The sequence below is a fragment of the Ascaphus truei genome, chromosome 6, assembly GCF_040206685.1.
Source record: "Ascaphus truei isolate aAscTru1 chromosome 6, aAscTru1.hap1, whole genome shotgun sequence".
Taxonomy (NCBI): Eukaryota; Metazoa; Chordata; class Amphibia; order Anura; family Ascaphidae; genus Ascaphus; species Ascaphus truei.
The window spans coordinates 22,414,394-22,429,523 of NC_134488.1; the positions used below are offsets into that span (position 1 = coordinate 22,414,394).

General features: G+C 42.9%; 1 protein-coding gene across 7 annotated transcripts in view; it reads left to right on the top strand.

Annotated features, from left to right (window-relative positions):
* LOC142496744 (arginine-glutamic acid dipeptide repeats protein-like) overlaps positions 1-15,130 on the top strand; it is a 332,612-nt gene that overhangs the window by 287,094 nt on the left and 30,388 nt on the right. For all 7 annotated transcript variants that reach the window (XM_075603618.1, XM_075603617.1, XM_075603623.1 and 4 more), the window contains 2 exons: positions 1,459-1,563; positions 14,026-14,074. In XM_075603618.1, coding sequence (XP_075459733.1) covers positions 1,459-1,563; positions 14,026-14,074 — 154 coding nt within the window. The remainder of the gene's footprint in view (positions 1-1,458; positions 1,564-14,025; positions 14,075-15,130) is intronic.

The window sequence follows — 15,130 nt, forward strand, 5'->3', positions numbered from 1 at the left end:
AATCTGTAAGGAAATGGAGAGGGCTCTCTGTCAGCTCCCATTTATCTGCTAGCCAGGGGGGCTCAGGAATTTATAAGATTACCTTTTAAAATAAAATGTCATATCTGATCGAATCTCTGGTAGATCTGTACACCCTCACCAGTCACTACTATTATAAACATATTGTTTTATTGGCCTATTAATGCAAAGACGAGGTTTAGCCCAGTTGACCTCACAGGTATTTTTAAACTACAAGTGAACCCCTTGGTTGCTGTATTGTTAACACAACTGAAGCTTGTATCATTTTTCACCTGAAGGATGATACTTGAGCTTTCATACTCAGTGGTTTTTCCATTTCTTGTCAATGGTCAAGCCTAGTCCACAGGTTCTTCCATTTTCTGTACCTGTGTAATATAATAGGTCTCTCTGATTTTTGAATTCAATGAGGCCTTTTCTTCTCTCTTCATGAAGGCCAACACGATCCCATTTAATGTTTTCATGCTCGTCTTCGTTCTTGTAGGGCTTTTTCATTGGAGAGAAACCGGCAGTTGTACGTATCCAGAATGAGGGTTGAATGACAACTGGTGTTTAACCTCTGTGGATTCTTAGCACCCTCTGCCCTCGTGCATTCCTTCTGAATGCTGGCAAGCCCAGGGATAATCTAACTTCTGGAGAATGAGAGCCAATACTTTTTGGTATCTTTCATATTTTTGTTGAGGCCTTGCTTGCCATGTTGGCCACAATTGCATGTTGGCAACTACCCTTCCATCTTTATCTAGGTATTGTTCAAGCTTTCATATGGTTCAACCTACCAGCACATTTGGCACTATACATAATCTTGAACACCCATTGCCACCATGCCGCCATTTGGAGATGGTGAGTTGAGATTCTGCGTGTGCGCACACGTGTGCTCACAAGTGTGTGGCGCGTGTTGCTCGATTGAGCCACCCGTGCTGAAGCAGAGATATCCTTAAAGCATGACCTGTTGGTGGCCCTCAATGATTGTAGTCGACTACCCCTGGTCTAGGTTCTTGTTTCTCTTACGATCTGTTTTTTAAAACATGTAAAATAATCTGAAAATACAATATCAGCAGTGCTTTGTCTTATGCAGGTTGATTTATGACCACTGGGGATTGTGCATACGAGTTCCCTTTTTTTTTTGTTGTTGTTGGAAGTGTGGAATGCAGTAGGCTAAAACCTTGTTTGTTCCTCTGTAAAAAGAGCTAGCTGACAAGCCCTTTAATGTCATTTTTGTATGTCCATGCACAGATTATGAATCCGGTATCTGTTTTGAATGCACAAGACGTGTTTGAGATTGGGGGGTTCTAAAAGAAGGAAGCGCGTTTCTTTCATCTTTCAAGCAGAGCCTGAGAGATGCAGAGAAACCCGGACAGAGACGGAGTATTTGTGATAAATATTCAGAACGCGTAAACAACGTCCCTCATGAGCTGATAATGATTTTGTAATATCTTTTGGCAGGGGGAAGTGCAACATCTCACACTTCTCAGATATATTTGCTGCACGGGAGTTTAAAGCCAGGATAGACTCCTTCTTCTACATATTGGGTTACAACCCAGAGACAAGGTAAGTCTACCTGAGGGCCTTTTTTTAAATAGATCTTTGATCAGAGCTCAACTTCTGAATTATTAACAAGCAAGAGAACTGGAGATATGAAAGATTCCCCTTTAAAACACCAATATGTGTTACAAACCTAAGTTTGTCCTCGTTAAGAGGTGCACTATAGTAGTAGGCTTCTCTTGAGTGAAGTTGTTAGTGGTAACTATAAGACATTGTGGGTGGGTAATTAACTCCTTGGTTACAAAGAGGGCCTGCAATGCATTAGGCATCCATACCTTTTTGGCAACCATGGGCGTAAGATCTAAAAGCCCTGTAGCAGATAATAGCAGTTTCATATGCCAGTCTTTTTTTAGTTGGAGCGGGCTGTTCTGTCGATGCCCTTAGGAGTTCTTTAGTATGCATGGATCTTATGAAGGGTTTTGTTTGTGCTCTTTGGATGACTATGCAGAGGACACAGCACCAGCTTCTTTTCCGATCCTTTTTTTTTTGTCATTGAAGCTGGCTGCAGTAGGCCTCGCTTTGGCATCGGTATTTCAGTCTTGTGCTTTGTTCGCACTTAAAAGCAGCAAGAACCTTACCACACCGTGCAATCGTAATGTAGCTCTTACCACTTCCGGTGGGGTAAAAGTTTGGGCAATTAGATTTTCTGGTAATTTGAACTGGTTTGCACTTTGCTCCACTGTACAGTACATTGCTGATTTGTTGTAACCAAACTATGTCTACCTCCTTAACGACCTCTTGGTTAATGCGTTTTCCTTCTAGCAAACAATAGGTTGGCCATGGCTAACACTACAATGTCGCAAAAGTAATTTAACGCCATATACTCTGGTTAGGTAAGAGGAAGAACAATGAAAACAGTGTGTGTTCAGATTTGAAGATGTCCCAAATGGCAAGAGCCATCCGAATCAGAGCGGTTCATTAGAGTTCACCCTTTAGATCATTTCTGCATGGTTTCTGTTGAAAGGGTGTACATCTTACAGCAAGTTTGGTGTGAAGAAATGAACCATATTATCAGTAAAAAAAAATTTTTTTTGCGTGTTTTAAAAGTACAACTTGATGGGGTGTTTTTGAGGGTAGTTTGTATTGGCCTACACCAGTGTTTTTCAACCTGGGTTCCTAGGAAGCCTTGGTTTCCCTGCAATATTCTGGTCATTTGAAACTTGTATCAAATACAGATGAATTTACAATGCATCTTATCTCAGGCGCACTTTTAGAGAGGGTTGGAGTTCCTTACAATGCATCTGATCTCAGGCACGCTATTAGAGAGGATTGGGGTTCCTTAGCCATAAAAAGGTTGGAAACAATTGGCTTACACTATTGCCCATTCACGGACACTTAAGTGATTGGGGAGAAGGCACGTTAGGGAGCCCCGATGTCCATCACATACTGCCTTAAATTGTAGTTGCAGACCATGGTAGAAGTTCTAACAGACACAGAACGTATGATCAGCGTGAAAGCTTTGAGATGAGTGTATTACACTGAAGTTGAAGGAAGATGCCATGCACTGCCAATCTTATTTTTACAGGACTTGTAGGGCGTAAACATGTCTGTCCTCAATAGATTTCCTTGAGGCATGTATCATGATGAAAGGTCCCAGTTGAAGTGAAACACACAATGCCTTACCATGACATGTACAACTGTGTGGGAGGTAGTCAAAATCTCACTTTAACAAAGCTGTTGCAAAAATCTCAAACAATTAAAAGCCATCTCCACATACCGTATTTCCTCGATTGTAAGACGCACCATCGATTTGGACCTTACGATCGAGGAAAATTACTTTTTCACTTACCATGTTCCAGGAAAGGTCCCATGTCAGCGGAGGATGAAGCGGGCGGTGGTGGCAGGAGAGCTCCCACATCTGCAGACGGTGGAAGATGGACAGCGGACAGGAGTGTGGCGGGAGCACATGTCCCAAGTCTGCATGTGAATGAAGATAAGACAGCGGGCGTGCGGTGGCAGATCATAATAGCAGGAGAGCTGAGCAGGAGCAGAGCGGCATAGGGGAACGGCTTTGGAGGTGCACACTGTAACTAAGTCAGACACCGGTCAACTTCCGGTTACAGTGTGCACCTCCCAATCCGTTCCCCTATGCCGCTCTGCTCCTGCTATTATGATCTCCCGCCACCGCACGCCCGCCTGCTGTCTTCTTAGCTTCATTCACCTGTAGACTTGGGACCTGTCCTGTCACCAAACTCCCGCCCGCTGTCCATCTTCAACCATCTGCAGAAGTGGGACCTCCTGCCGCCGTCTGCTTTGTTCTCCGCTGACATGGGATCTCTCCTGAAACATGCTAAGTGAAAAGAGGGAATTGGTACTGTAGATACTTTAAAAAAAAAAAAATTTAATGCATCGATTCTAAGACGCACCCCGATTTTAGGCATGTGAAAATCGTGAAAAAGGTGCGTCTTAGAATCGAGGAAATAGGGTATATAAATCCCAAAGCAAAATAGCCACACTAGGGTACTATATACCAACGCTGCTCAACTCCAATCCTCTAGACCAGCGGTGCGCAAACTGTGGGGCGCGACCCCCAGGGGGGGCGCGACACTGCCGACGGGGGGCGCAGGGTTTACAGAGGCCCCGCGCGCTTCCCGAAGGCACTTAAATTAAGTGCCGGGGGAGCTGCAGGGCCTCTGTAAACCTAACTTACCGTGGCTCCGGCGTCTTCCTCCCTGCGGCGCCATGGCAACGCGGCGTCAAAATGACGCTGCGAGGTCATGTGACGTCACGTTGCTATGGCAACGTGACGTCATTACGCCGGAGCGCGGGTAAATTGGGGTTGGGGGGGGGCGCGGGAGTGAGGGGACAGCCGTCGGGGGGGCGCAGGGAAAAAAGTTTGCGCCCCCCTGCTCTAGACCCCCACAACAGGTAAGGGTTTCAGGATATCCCTGCTTCAGCACAGGTGACTCAGTCTTTGACTGAGCCACTGATTGAGCCATCTGTGTTGAACCAGGGATATCCTTAAAACCTGACCTCTTGAGGACTGTAGTTGAGCCCCCCACCCCTTCTGTATGCAAAGCCTTTGAAATTCTGCATAACACTGTGTGGTATATCGTCTTGTCTTTATAGTATACTTGTGCCTCCATGGTAGACACCATGAGCATTGGTTTATTCTTATTATTGTGCATGTGAAATGTTTGTCTTGCAATTATTTGTCTGTTATCAAAAACATTTTTTATATATATTTTATATTTCTTTTGCCTGGAAACCTTTCTTTTTCCTGGTTTCTAGCTTTGCTGGGCTGCTTATGCAGAGGGCTGCACTGGAAGTCGTACGTTCCAGGATTCCTTGTTGCCTACATTGCCTCAAAAGAAAATGAACTTTGTAGAAGCGATAACTGCTCAGAACAAATGAAAGGGGTCGTCAGACAGTTGTTTACTAGCATGGCTGGCTCCTGTGTTTCCTAAAACTGTTGAAAGCAGCCTAATGTACTTATGGTTTGCGAGCTTAATTTGACATCTTCATCACACCAGTGTTAAAGGATAAATCTGAGCAATATCCTACATGTTTTGTTTTATTCAATCAGTTCTGTAGTATTGGATAATACATACTACTTTTTTCCCTTTTTTTTTTAAATTCAACTCTTAATGCCATTTTTAATTCGTTTTAAATACAATCCAAGCAGCTTAATAACAATTAAAAAATCTTTGATTACCTTTATTGAAAGCTCATTACCTACGCTGCCGATCGATTCCTACTCCCGTGATCGATCAACAAAGATCCCGCTTCTCCGGGTTCACTAAATGGCTACCTTTCAGTTTAAATTCAACCCTTCAGTCAGTGTAACTCAGCAGCTACAATGTATTCTTATATTACTACAATAACATTATCTAGTGTTACAATTTGCAGCTCAAACTGCTGGGAATATTGGCAACACATTATCACAAACAAGAAAGTGCTAAAAAGATCTTGCACTGCTGGGGAGGTGGGCTAAAGCCTGCTATAGAAATCACAGGATGCTCAGTGTACTAAAAATGGCATTAAGAGTTGAATATTTTTTTATTTTCTTAAAAGGTAGTAAGTTTTATCTAATACTACAGAACTGATTTATTTAAAAACACACATGTAGCCTATTGCTTGGATTGCTCCTTTAAAGCAGAAGTCCACGCTGCCATTCCCCCCCCCCCTTTTAATATCTGCATCAATTCAATCCACACAATAAGTAATTAGCCAAGTTGCCGATCGATCGACGAAGATTCAGCTCGGGGGTTCACTAAATGGCTGTCAGTGCAGCAGAATAGGACCAATGAGGCAAAGTTCTGTGGGGAAGATCATGTGACCAGGCAGGCACTAGATACAATTGGTGCACTGTTAAAGGGCAGGCTTTAAAAAAAAAAAAAAAGTGTGCCAAAGTGTTTCAGAAGAGGAAGGGGATGTGTCTTTGTAAATGGTTGCTATAGAAACAAAAAATGCTTGTTACATTATAATACATAAAAAATGTAATTCAGAGTTGTTAAAAAAAATTCTACAAGTATTTTCTCAAAGCACAGAACCGATTTATTTAATTTAAAAAAAAAAACCATGTAGGATATTGCTTGATCTGCAGCTTGAATACACTGAGCATCCTTTGGTTTCTATAGCAGGTTTTAGCCCATTTCTGTTCAAGATCTTTGCAACACTTTCCTGTTTGTGATCATTTGTTGCCAATATTCTCAGCAGTTTGAACTGTAAACTGTAACAATAGGTAATGTTACCTTATATTAATAAAATTGCTGAGTTAAAGGGTGGAAAGTAGTACAGGCAGTCCTTGTTTTACAATGCTTCGTTTGGCTTATTCAACGCTATGCAATGCATACCTATGTTCATTTTTACAACGCCAAAACGGCTTATCCAACGCTCTTACAACGTTTTGCAAAGTTGTTTTTGTGTATATAATATATCAATCATATAATATTATACTATATAATATATTATATATTACGTTATATTATATATATATTATATATAATACAGTATATACTATATAATTTGTGTGTGTGCTGCATATATTATTGCCTGCATAAAATATTTGGTGTATTTTAGTGTTAAAAATGTCTTCAGGAACGGAACCTTTCATTTAAACAGTGTTCCTATGGGAAAACGTGTTTCGCTTTACGCCGTTTCGCTATCCAACGCCATTTTAAGTAACGCATTGTTTCGGATAACCGAGGACTGCCTGTATTGCTGTTTTAACGAAATATGCTGTCATCCGTACCCGAAGGGGAAGAAGTACCAGATGAGTAAAAATACATTGTAGCCAGTGAAAATAAAAACTGTAAACATTGTACCTTGTATGTGATTTGAATATTAAAGAAGTCTATTACATGGATAAATATTTTGAAAAGAATAAAACATTCCCATTATAGGACTGCTCACTCAGAGTGCTGACAGCCGGAGGACTGGCAGCAGCAGAGTGCCACCGGTGGTCCGCATCTCAACCACGGGATTTATTGGTGTAGCGATCACCTGTCGTGGCCAGGCCCCTCATGAAGCGAGTGGAGTATGCACCACTACCGATCTGGTGGCAGTGAGCATGATTCTCACCCCTCCCGCCCTCCCCCCGAAAACTTCCATGTGTAGCATGACGTATCCTTTCTGTCATAGGGCCGTAAAGTAGCAGCTCCCTCCCACTCAGGGTTAAACTAGAGGTGGCCAACTCCAGTCCTCATGGGCCTCCAACAGGTCAGTTATTCAGGATATCACAACTTCAGCACAGGTGTCTCAATCAGTGGCTCAGTCATAATGATTGAGCCACCTGTGCTGAAGCAGTGATAACCCTTAATGGCCTGTTGGTGGCCCCTGAGGACTGGTGTTGGCTACCCCTGGTTTAAACAGTGTCACATCTTAGAATGACACCTTTTTTGTTGTTGAGTGATGACACCTGAAGTAAAGATACAGACCTGACTACATATTCCACTTGTCATAGATCTTCAAGACGGCCCTAATTACCCTGCTGTATTTCTCCGGGTATGCATCTGTAATCCCTTCATTTTGTAACCTTGGATATTCCTGGCTATAGTATGATGATTACTTTGATGGGGGAGCTGTGTGCCCAATGTTGTGTCCTATTTCATTGGCCAAACACAGGTAACTGTAAAGCCAAAGTGCCCCATTGAAATGTAGCCAACCGTGGGCAGGTAGCAATTTGGCAACTCCAAACCCAGACGGGTTACCTTTTATTAAAACCCTCCCCAACCGTACAAAAACGATCTAATACGGTCTCAAAGCGAGGGACCTTGAATCTAAGGTCGGGCAAATGTCTCCATTTTCGAAATACTTGAGCAGTTTTAGTACATCTGGAAAAATGGATGTCGTGTTTATAGTGCAATTGGAGACTCATTGCCAGCTGATTGTGACCCTGGATCAATCACTTCCTTCTGCTTGTGGTGCCAAGTCAGGTGTTAATGCACATTGGGGAAGGGGTTGTGGCAGTGTACGTTACAAAGTAGAGTGCTGCGTATGCTGCCAGCGTTAATAAGAATGTAGTCATCAATGAAGTCCGAGACGTTACAAAATATTGTATTGAGATTACTTGTATCTGAATTTATTTGCATTGAAGCTTTACAGAAGGTGCGTTACTAACAGATCATTTACTAAAGTGCTTTCGAGAAACCGGATCCCCTGCGGTGCCTTATTTCCTAGTCTTAACAAGGAGTGTGAGACTGGGGCAATAATCCATGATCCGATACCAAGTGTTGCTTGATTGCCGCTGGTGTTGGTGGCATTTCTCAGGTCATGTACATACAGCCTGTTTCTTCACACCCCCCTGCCTTCCCCCCTTTTGCCATTAAAGGCTCACCAGGCTGCAGCACTGCGAGCCCGAGGCATCGTCGCTCAGAGAATCCCTCGCTGGGGCCCCTGCTCTTTCCTCGCACACAAGCTTAGTATGCCAGGGAGAGGTGCTAGCAGAGGCTGTGTACTCTGCTTTATTTACGGAAACCGCAGGGTTGAGATTGATTGCGTTGTAGGAAGGTCTGTGGCTAAGACTAGGAAGGGGAGGGGGGTGGGGAGGGAGTGGACCAGAAACAAGCAGGAGGGGATCACAGCACATGCTCAGTGCCTTTAGTCTGAGGGGGGAAGTTTTCAGCGCTGTGCGTGGAGGCTGAGGTCATAGCACAAGCTCAGTGAAAGCTCTCTGAGGTCTCTGACTGCATGTGCCACCATTTTGAGTAGTTAGAGTAAGAAAAGGGGAGAGTTTAGAGCAGGAACTGCAGGCTGAGGGATCCAGGCAGAGCCAGCAGCGTCTGTGCTAGTGATGGATGACCTGTTCAGCCCCTGCAGGTAGGAATTGACATCTCTGGCCTCCCGCACGGCTGCTTCTGCAATCTTGTGAAATGTTTACCATGGACTACATATTTTTTTCCCCCCCTTTTTCTTTTCCTGTTATTAATATTGCATGTCGCTGCAAAGCCGTGAGCTGCCCGGCCGCGTTTGCTGCAGCTGCTTTGCATGCTTACCTGTGAGCAGCACGGCGCACAGTCGACTCGTTCAGGTATGCTTGAAACAGTGCGTTCCCTTCTTGCTTGTCCTGCCTGCCCTGTAATGCCGATGTAATCTCTTGCGGTGTCAGGGGGCCAGCTTTGCAATGCGTCCCAGCCCCCTCTGGGGTTATCGCACCGCATTTGTCCCGTGCCACCAGCCTTACCTTCTGGCATGTAAGAGATGCTGGAGCCCGCACGGGTCGGAGATATGGCTCTTTGGGGTAATGTTTTGGGCCTGCAGTGACTGTGTTTAGATAATGTTTTCGGGAGGGTTGGAATTGTGCAGCCATTGGCTGCTTTCTGCTGTGGGTGGAACTTTGCTCTTGATTGAGGAGTCTGCTTCCCCGGGGCTAATGATGTGAGTTAGTGTGATAATGTGGTGGGGGCCAGGAAGTAAATAATTCACAATTATGCAGTGCCCCACTACTGCTTGGCACTTTAACGCTTCCATTGCTGGACGGTCCTGCAACGGATTCCAGGGCTTCTCTAGCAGCAAAAGGGTTAAAGTATTATTTTAAGTTATTCCTTTCCGAAATAGACACACTGTGCGGTATAATAGTACTCGGTATCCAGCGTGCTTGAAAGCATACGGATCCAGGCCAGGCCTGCCATGTCAACTAGTTTCTGTTCATGAAGTGGGGTATAACAGAGCATTTATAATAATTCGGTGTTTGCGTGTGTATATGTATTATTATTTTTTTATTTATTGGAATGCTTAGTTACAATTTGCAAAACGGCTAAATCCCTCAGATTTTTTTTTAAGGTTCCATAAAATAGAAGTATAAATGTATAACACGCCTCAGTAACACATGCATTTGACTGAACTGTCTTTGTAGTTGTTTTTGTTGGGTTTTTAAGTTAGTCTGGTTTTATTTCAAGTATTACATTGGCAAAAACCATTCTACCGTTAATGTTATGTAGACTATTGGGTTTGAGAATGGAAAAAGGTCCCTGTCCAAATCCAGTGAGTGAACACAGCTTTTCCTAGTCGAGGTGAGCTGTCTGTCAGGGTTAATTCCATTGGGAAGTTTGTAGGTCTTTGAAATAAGTGGGCACTGTTACCATGGCAATTGTGATGTGTTGCTGTGGATCACATGGGAATATTTTGTAGCAAAAGAAAGTAATTGTTTTTTGGCCCAAATTCCGAACCCATGCCAGTTAGTTTGAAAACACTTTGAATACGTATTTGTCAATATATTGTTGGTGCGTTTAAATGCTAAAGTTAAAAATAATTGATTGCCACCTTTAATAACCCAAATATAAGTGATATACCCTTTTCTGCTGCCGTTAATAACCCAATATAAGGGATATGCCTTTTCTGCAACCTTTAATAGCCCACTATAAGGGATATGCCTTTTCTGCAACCTTTAATAGCCCACTATAAGGGATATGCCTTTTCTGCAGCCTTTAATAGCCCACTATAAGGGATATGCCTTTTCTGCAGCCTTTAATAGCCCACTATAAGGGATATGCCTTTTCTGCAGTGAAGATGAACACTGCAACCATACAAGTTAATTGTTTCCCTTCCAGTAAAACTATTATCCGGCAAAGTTAGCAATTCTTCCAGTGAGATTGGTGGCTCTTGCTGTGCCTGTGTTGATTTAGATGCACTGTTGTTGGCTGCTATGTGCTGTCATGTTATTGCGCAAAGTACAACAGCATCTCTTTATTTTTCCAGGCCACTGTGCTTTATGCAGTTCAGCACCAAATGTGGTTTAAGCTGTGATAAGTGTTTCATGTATAGTAATCTGTTTAACCAAGAACCTATGTGGTGATGTTTTGTCACGTGATATTGGAAAGCATTAGCTTGGTCTTTAATGTCTAGTACCTTCTACCCCATCGATATTCCAGGACTCATTAATGCCGGGATTCATCAAGCTCTGATGCAGGGTATTGCACCTGAGCAGGCATTGGCTGCCATTGACTTACATGGCAGTTAACATCAGATTCCGTGTGAAACCCTGCATTATCAATGATACTGCCTCTACTAAGTGCCTTAGTATGAAATTAATTGTGTATGTATAATGTATGTTCTGTAAAGGTTTCTGATATCGTTCAAGGCCACTGTACCATATCTGTATTTGTGGTCCTGGATATTGGATTGGTCTCTGTGGGTCAGAAGCCAATGAAGATGCAGCTATTCTGTTGTAACAAGGGAACCAATGCCATGTGACTTTCACGCGCCAATCATGGTGTAGATAATTTCTCTACAAATCTATAATAAACCATGACTTCTGATGATATGTGTAAGGGGGGGATGTAACCGGACACACTGTTCTGTAATGGTAATGCCAGGAATCACTAGGCAGAGCACAGTGGGCTGCTTGGCGTTATGGTTCCTTGTGTTGGTGTAATCGGGATGCCTTCCATCCTCCTCTCCTGCCATTTCACATTCACTTTACCCAGCCTCTCTCTGTCCAGTGCATGTTTACCTCGATGAGCACAGCGTTTCCATAGTAATAGGCTTTTTTTTTTTTTTTTCCAAGGGGAAGATCTTGTCATTTCATGTAATTCGCCGCAGCTGAAGAGGGCCGAAATATGAAGTTGTTTCTATGGAAACGGCTTTGATAGATCTGTTTCTTTTGTGTCAGGTTTTTCGAACTGATGGGGCTGGAGTCTCGGAATTAACACCTTCCTTACTGAGAACAGCATCTCTGAATGGGTTACAGCACACATGATCATAGCTAAGCTTTGAAGTGGTATTAAAGCTCTTTTTAGATAACACAGCCCTGTGGTCTCAATAAGGGGAATGCATAGCTACATGATGCTCAACACCCGCAGAGACTTGTAGTTTCACAGTATGACCGATAAAGCTGTTAATGATGGATCCCCAATTGGTAAACACACACATTTGATTGGAGGAGGAGGAAATGTCATTTTTCCTCAAACTGAAAACTAAGTTGTGATCTAAATATCTCAAGGGTTAGTAAGACTGTCTTCTTTCCACCAAATCAATAAAATAAACACATCAGACTGTGCCCCCCCCCCCCCCCCTGTCTGACACATACATTTGTATAAAATGCCTCTGCATCCACCAATATCAAGTGCACGGTGAAGACATGCCAAATTCTTTCATTGGTTGACTATGAACATCAAGTCAGCACCTTTGGACAGCACAAGGTGTGTAGTCAGTGATTTGTAGTGTATGGGTTATTGAGTTCAGAGTTGCGCTTTCAGGTTTACTATTGCAAAACCTTTTTAACTGAATTCTAATTTTCAACTTAAAAGTAATGGGGGGGGGGAAAGTTAGTGATGGGGAAGATTTAAGTGAAACGGTAGAAGCAATTTGTAAAACTCAATTTGCTGCTGAAATGTCTGTGGAAAGAGTGCAGCGATCCATGGTTCTGACACCCAAAGTCAAAAGGGGATGTCTGTTGCGTTAAGATTTGTTGCCATGGCTTTGAGAGCAGCGACTGCGATCAGCCATGGACATGAGCAAAAAAAGGTATGAGATTCAGGGAATGTCATAAGGACATAAGCCTGACAGCCCTTGTGATGACGTTCTCTTGAAGGTCATAAGGGCACCATAAAAGTTAAATATATGTAAAAGTAATATTTTGCTAAGAACAATTATATTCTTTTGTTGGGTGAATGGAGATCTTATTTTTTCTTCTTCTAGAAAGTGTCCTTGTAAACTTTTCTGTGGCCTGCATTATGACTTTTCTAAGATATTTTATCTCTGATCAAAACTAGTTTAACTTTGGAATTATTTTAGCATTTTTAACGTAATTTAGATCAGATTCAGTATGTATTGTATATTCCGTGGAGTTTTTTTGTTATTTTAACCGTAGAAACTGACAATAATACGGTTCACAAGCTTTCTATTTCGTACACCTCCAGCATATAATTGTCCATGGGACTAGTATTTTAAAACTGTACCTGACGTTCCAAAAGCTATGCATCGGTCATTGTAAGAGCTAGCTATGTATTACCATACTCGGTAAGAAAGCAGTTTTTTGACACAGCAGACGTATCGTGTTCTTGTGAAAGAACATTCCTTCATTAAAGAGGGAGATGGGGGGGGGGGTCTCACTGGTGATGAAAAAGATAACTCGGGGTCAATGTTGTCCTCGCACTACTTTGGAGGCGGAAGCTCGTGCAACTCTGGAGAAACCCTGCATTTCCTGCGCTCAGCCTTACTCTGGGCAGCCTGCCCAGGTGCAGGAGGATGCTTGCATAGGTCAGGCTTGTAGCATTTAATACACGAGGGAAGATCTAGAAGCAAGATAAGATCTGCGTGGAAGTGAAAGTTAAGTGCTTTGCATAGCCATTAGGCAAGATTTTATCTCTTGAAACTACAGTGTAGCAACTTTGAAACAACAATGTTGTTGTTCATGGGGTGTAATGTCATACGGAAGTTTGGAAATACCTGGGACTACTGCAATGACCACGTGTTGTGCCTCTTTGGGAGGCCAACAAATTCCTCAAAATGCAGGTCTCCTCTAGGACAGAGGTACAAAGTAGGGCGCTACACACAAGTTCGCAATGCAATTCTCCATTTATTGTGACTGGCAGGAACATAGGCTGTTCTTGGCTGTTACAATAAATGAAGAATTGCATTGTGAACTTGTGCGTGGAGCCCTACTTTGTACCTATGTCCTAGACCTAGAGGAGACCTGCATTCTGAGGAATGGGTGGTTTCTGTGTGGTGGCTGCACACACAGGATTATCCTTGCCTGAAACGGTTTCACCGCACTTTGGAACGGTGCTATATCTTTGGCAGGCCATCCATACCATATCCTGTAGTATTTAAGATTTTTTTTTCAACTCCATCTTGGTCTGGTGCCTACAGTACCATTACCATAATCAATATTCAATGTAGAGTAACAGGGCATCTCTAAACTAAGGATATCAACTGGTTGGTATGGATCTGATGGAATGTGGCCGTCTCAATGTTCAAACACTGTGCCATTGCCTGATGTGTAACAAACCATTTGATCCTTGCCCACAAACATTTCGGGTGGTTATGTTTCCTTTTCTAATAACTGTAATCGTGTCTCTATTTCAGGAGGCTGAATAGCACCCAGGGGGAAATTCGAGTTGGACCCAGTCACCAGGTACACTTTTAGTCCCTAAATATAAAACTCAGAGCAGATTTTAGGGGCTATTTAGTGTGGAAAGGTTAAACAAACCCCACACCAAGTCCAGTCTCCAACCGAAAGTAATACAATTACTATTTATTAATTTATTTTAACTCTTCATTTTTTAGTTTTCATACATTACAGAAACAATATTGGGATGGGGGAATCCATTGCTGCCTGATGGGCTTGTACTGAACTGAAGAGCAAAAGGTGGCTGGCCGCTACGGCAGAGAAAAGGCTGATTTGGGAGCCTATGCAAATATCTTGCCTTTTGTTCTTGGAGAACCCATTTTTAAGTTCCTTCCTACCCTCTCTGTATATATGCTTTTTACCACTACATATTAACGCTGTATCATTATACAGTGCAACTTTTTTTAAATTGAAGTAGGGGCAGAGTTTAGACTAGGGTCACTGCAGTACTAAATAGCCCACTTAAAATATTGCATTTCTTTAATAAAAACAATAATCCTGCAGATCTTTATTGCCACCCCAGCCACAAACAATACTTTATGAAAGTCCTGGGTTATTATCACACATCCAGCTACAGAAGCTGCTCTGCTCAATGTAGGCGTTAAGACACTGCCACAGGCTTCTGAACCTGTGACTCATAATTGGCAGGTTCCAGATAAATATTGCCTTTTTAAGTATGATTTGTATTGCAACTGTAAGAAGTAATTACAGAGGCTGGAAGCCGTTCCCCGTGAAGTGCTCTCTATTCTTGCTGCTAATATCGCTGCAGATGACTAGAGCTGCTAATTGGGTCTCCCGACACAGAGTAATATCTATTTAATGACAGCGTTTCCTCCCCCGAGCCGTCGCTGTTTCCGCATATCTTCCTCGATTTTAAATTGGGGGCTTGTAGTAAGTGAATTCTGAATTCTTGCTGTCTCGCCCGCTAGCCCAGCAATAAGATTGAGGGGGGAGGGGGCTTTAGCCTCTTGTCTTCAATGGGATAGATTGTGGTGCGAGACCCAATACCAGCTGTGTATGACCTTTGGACAAGTCACTTAATCCTCCCATCTCAGAGTTACT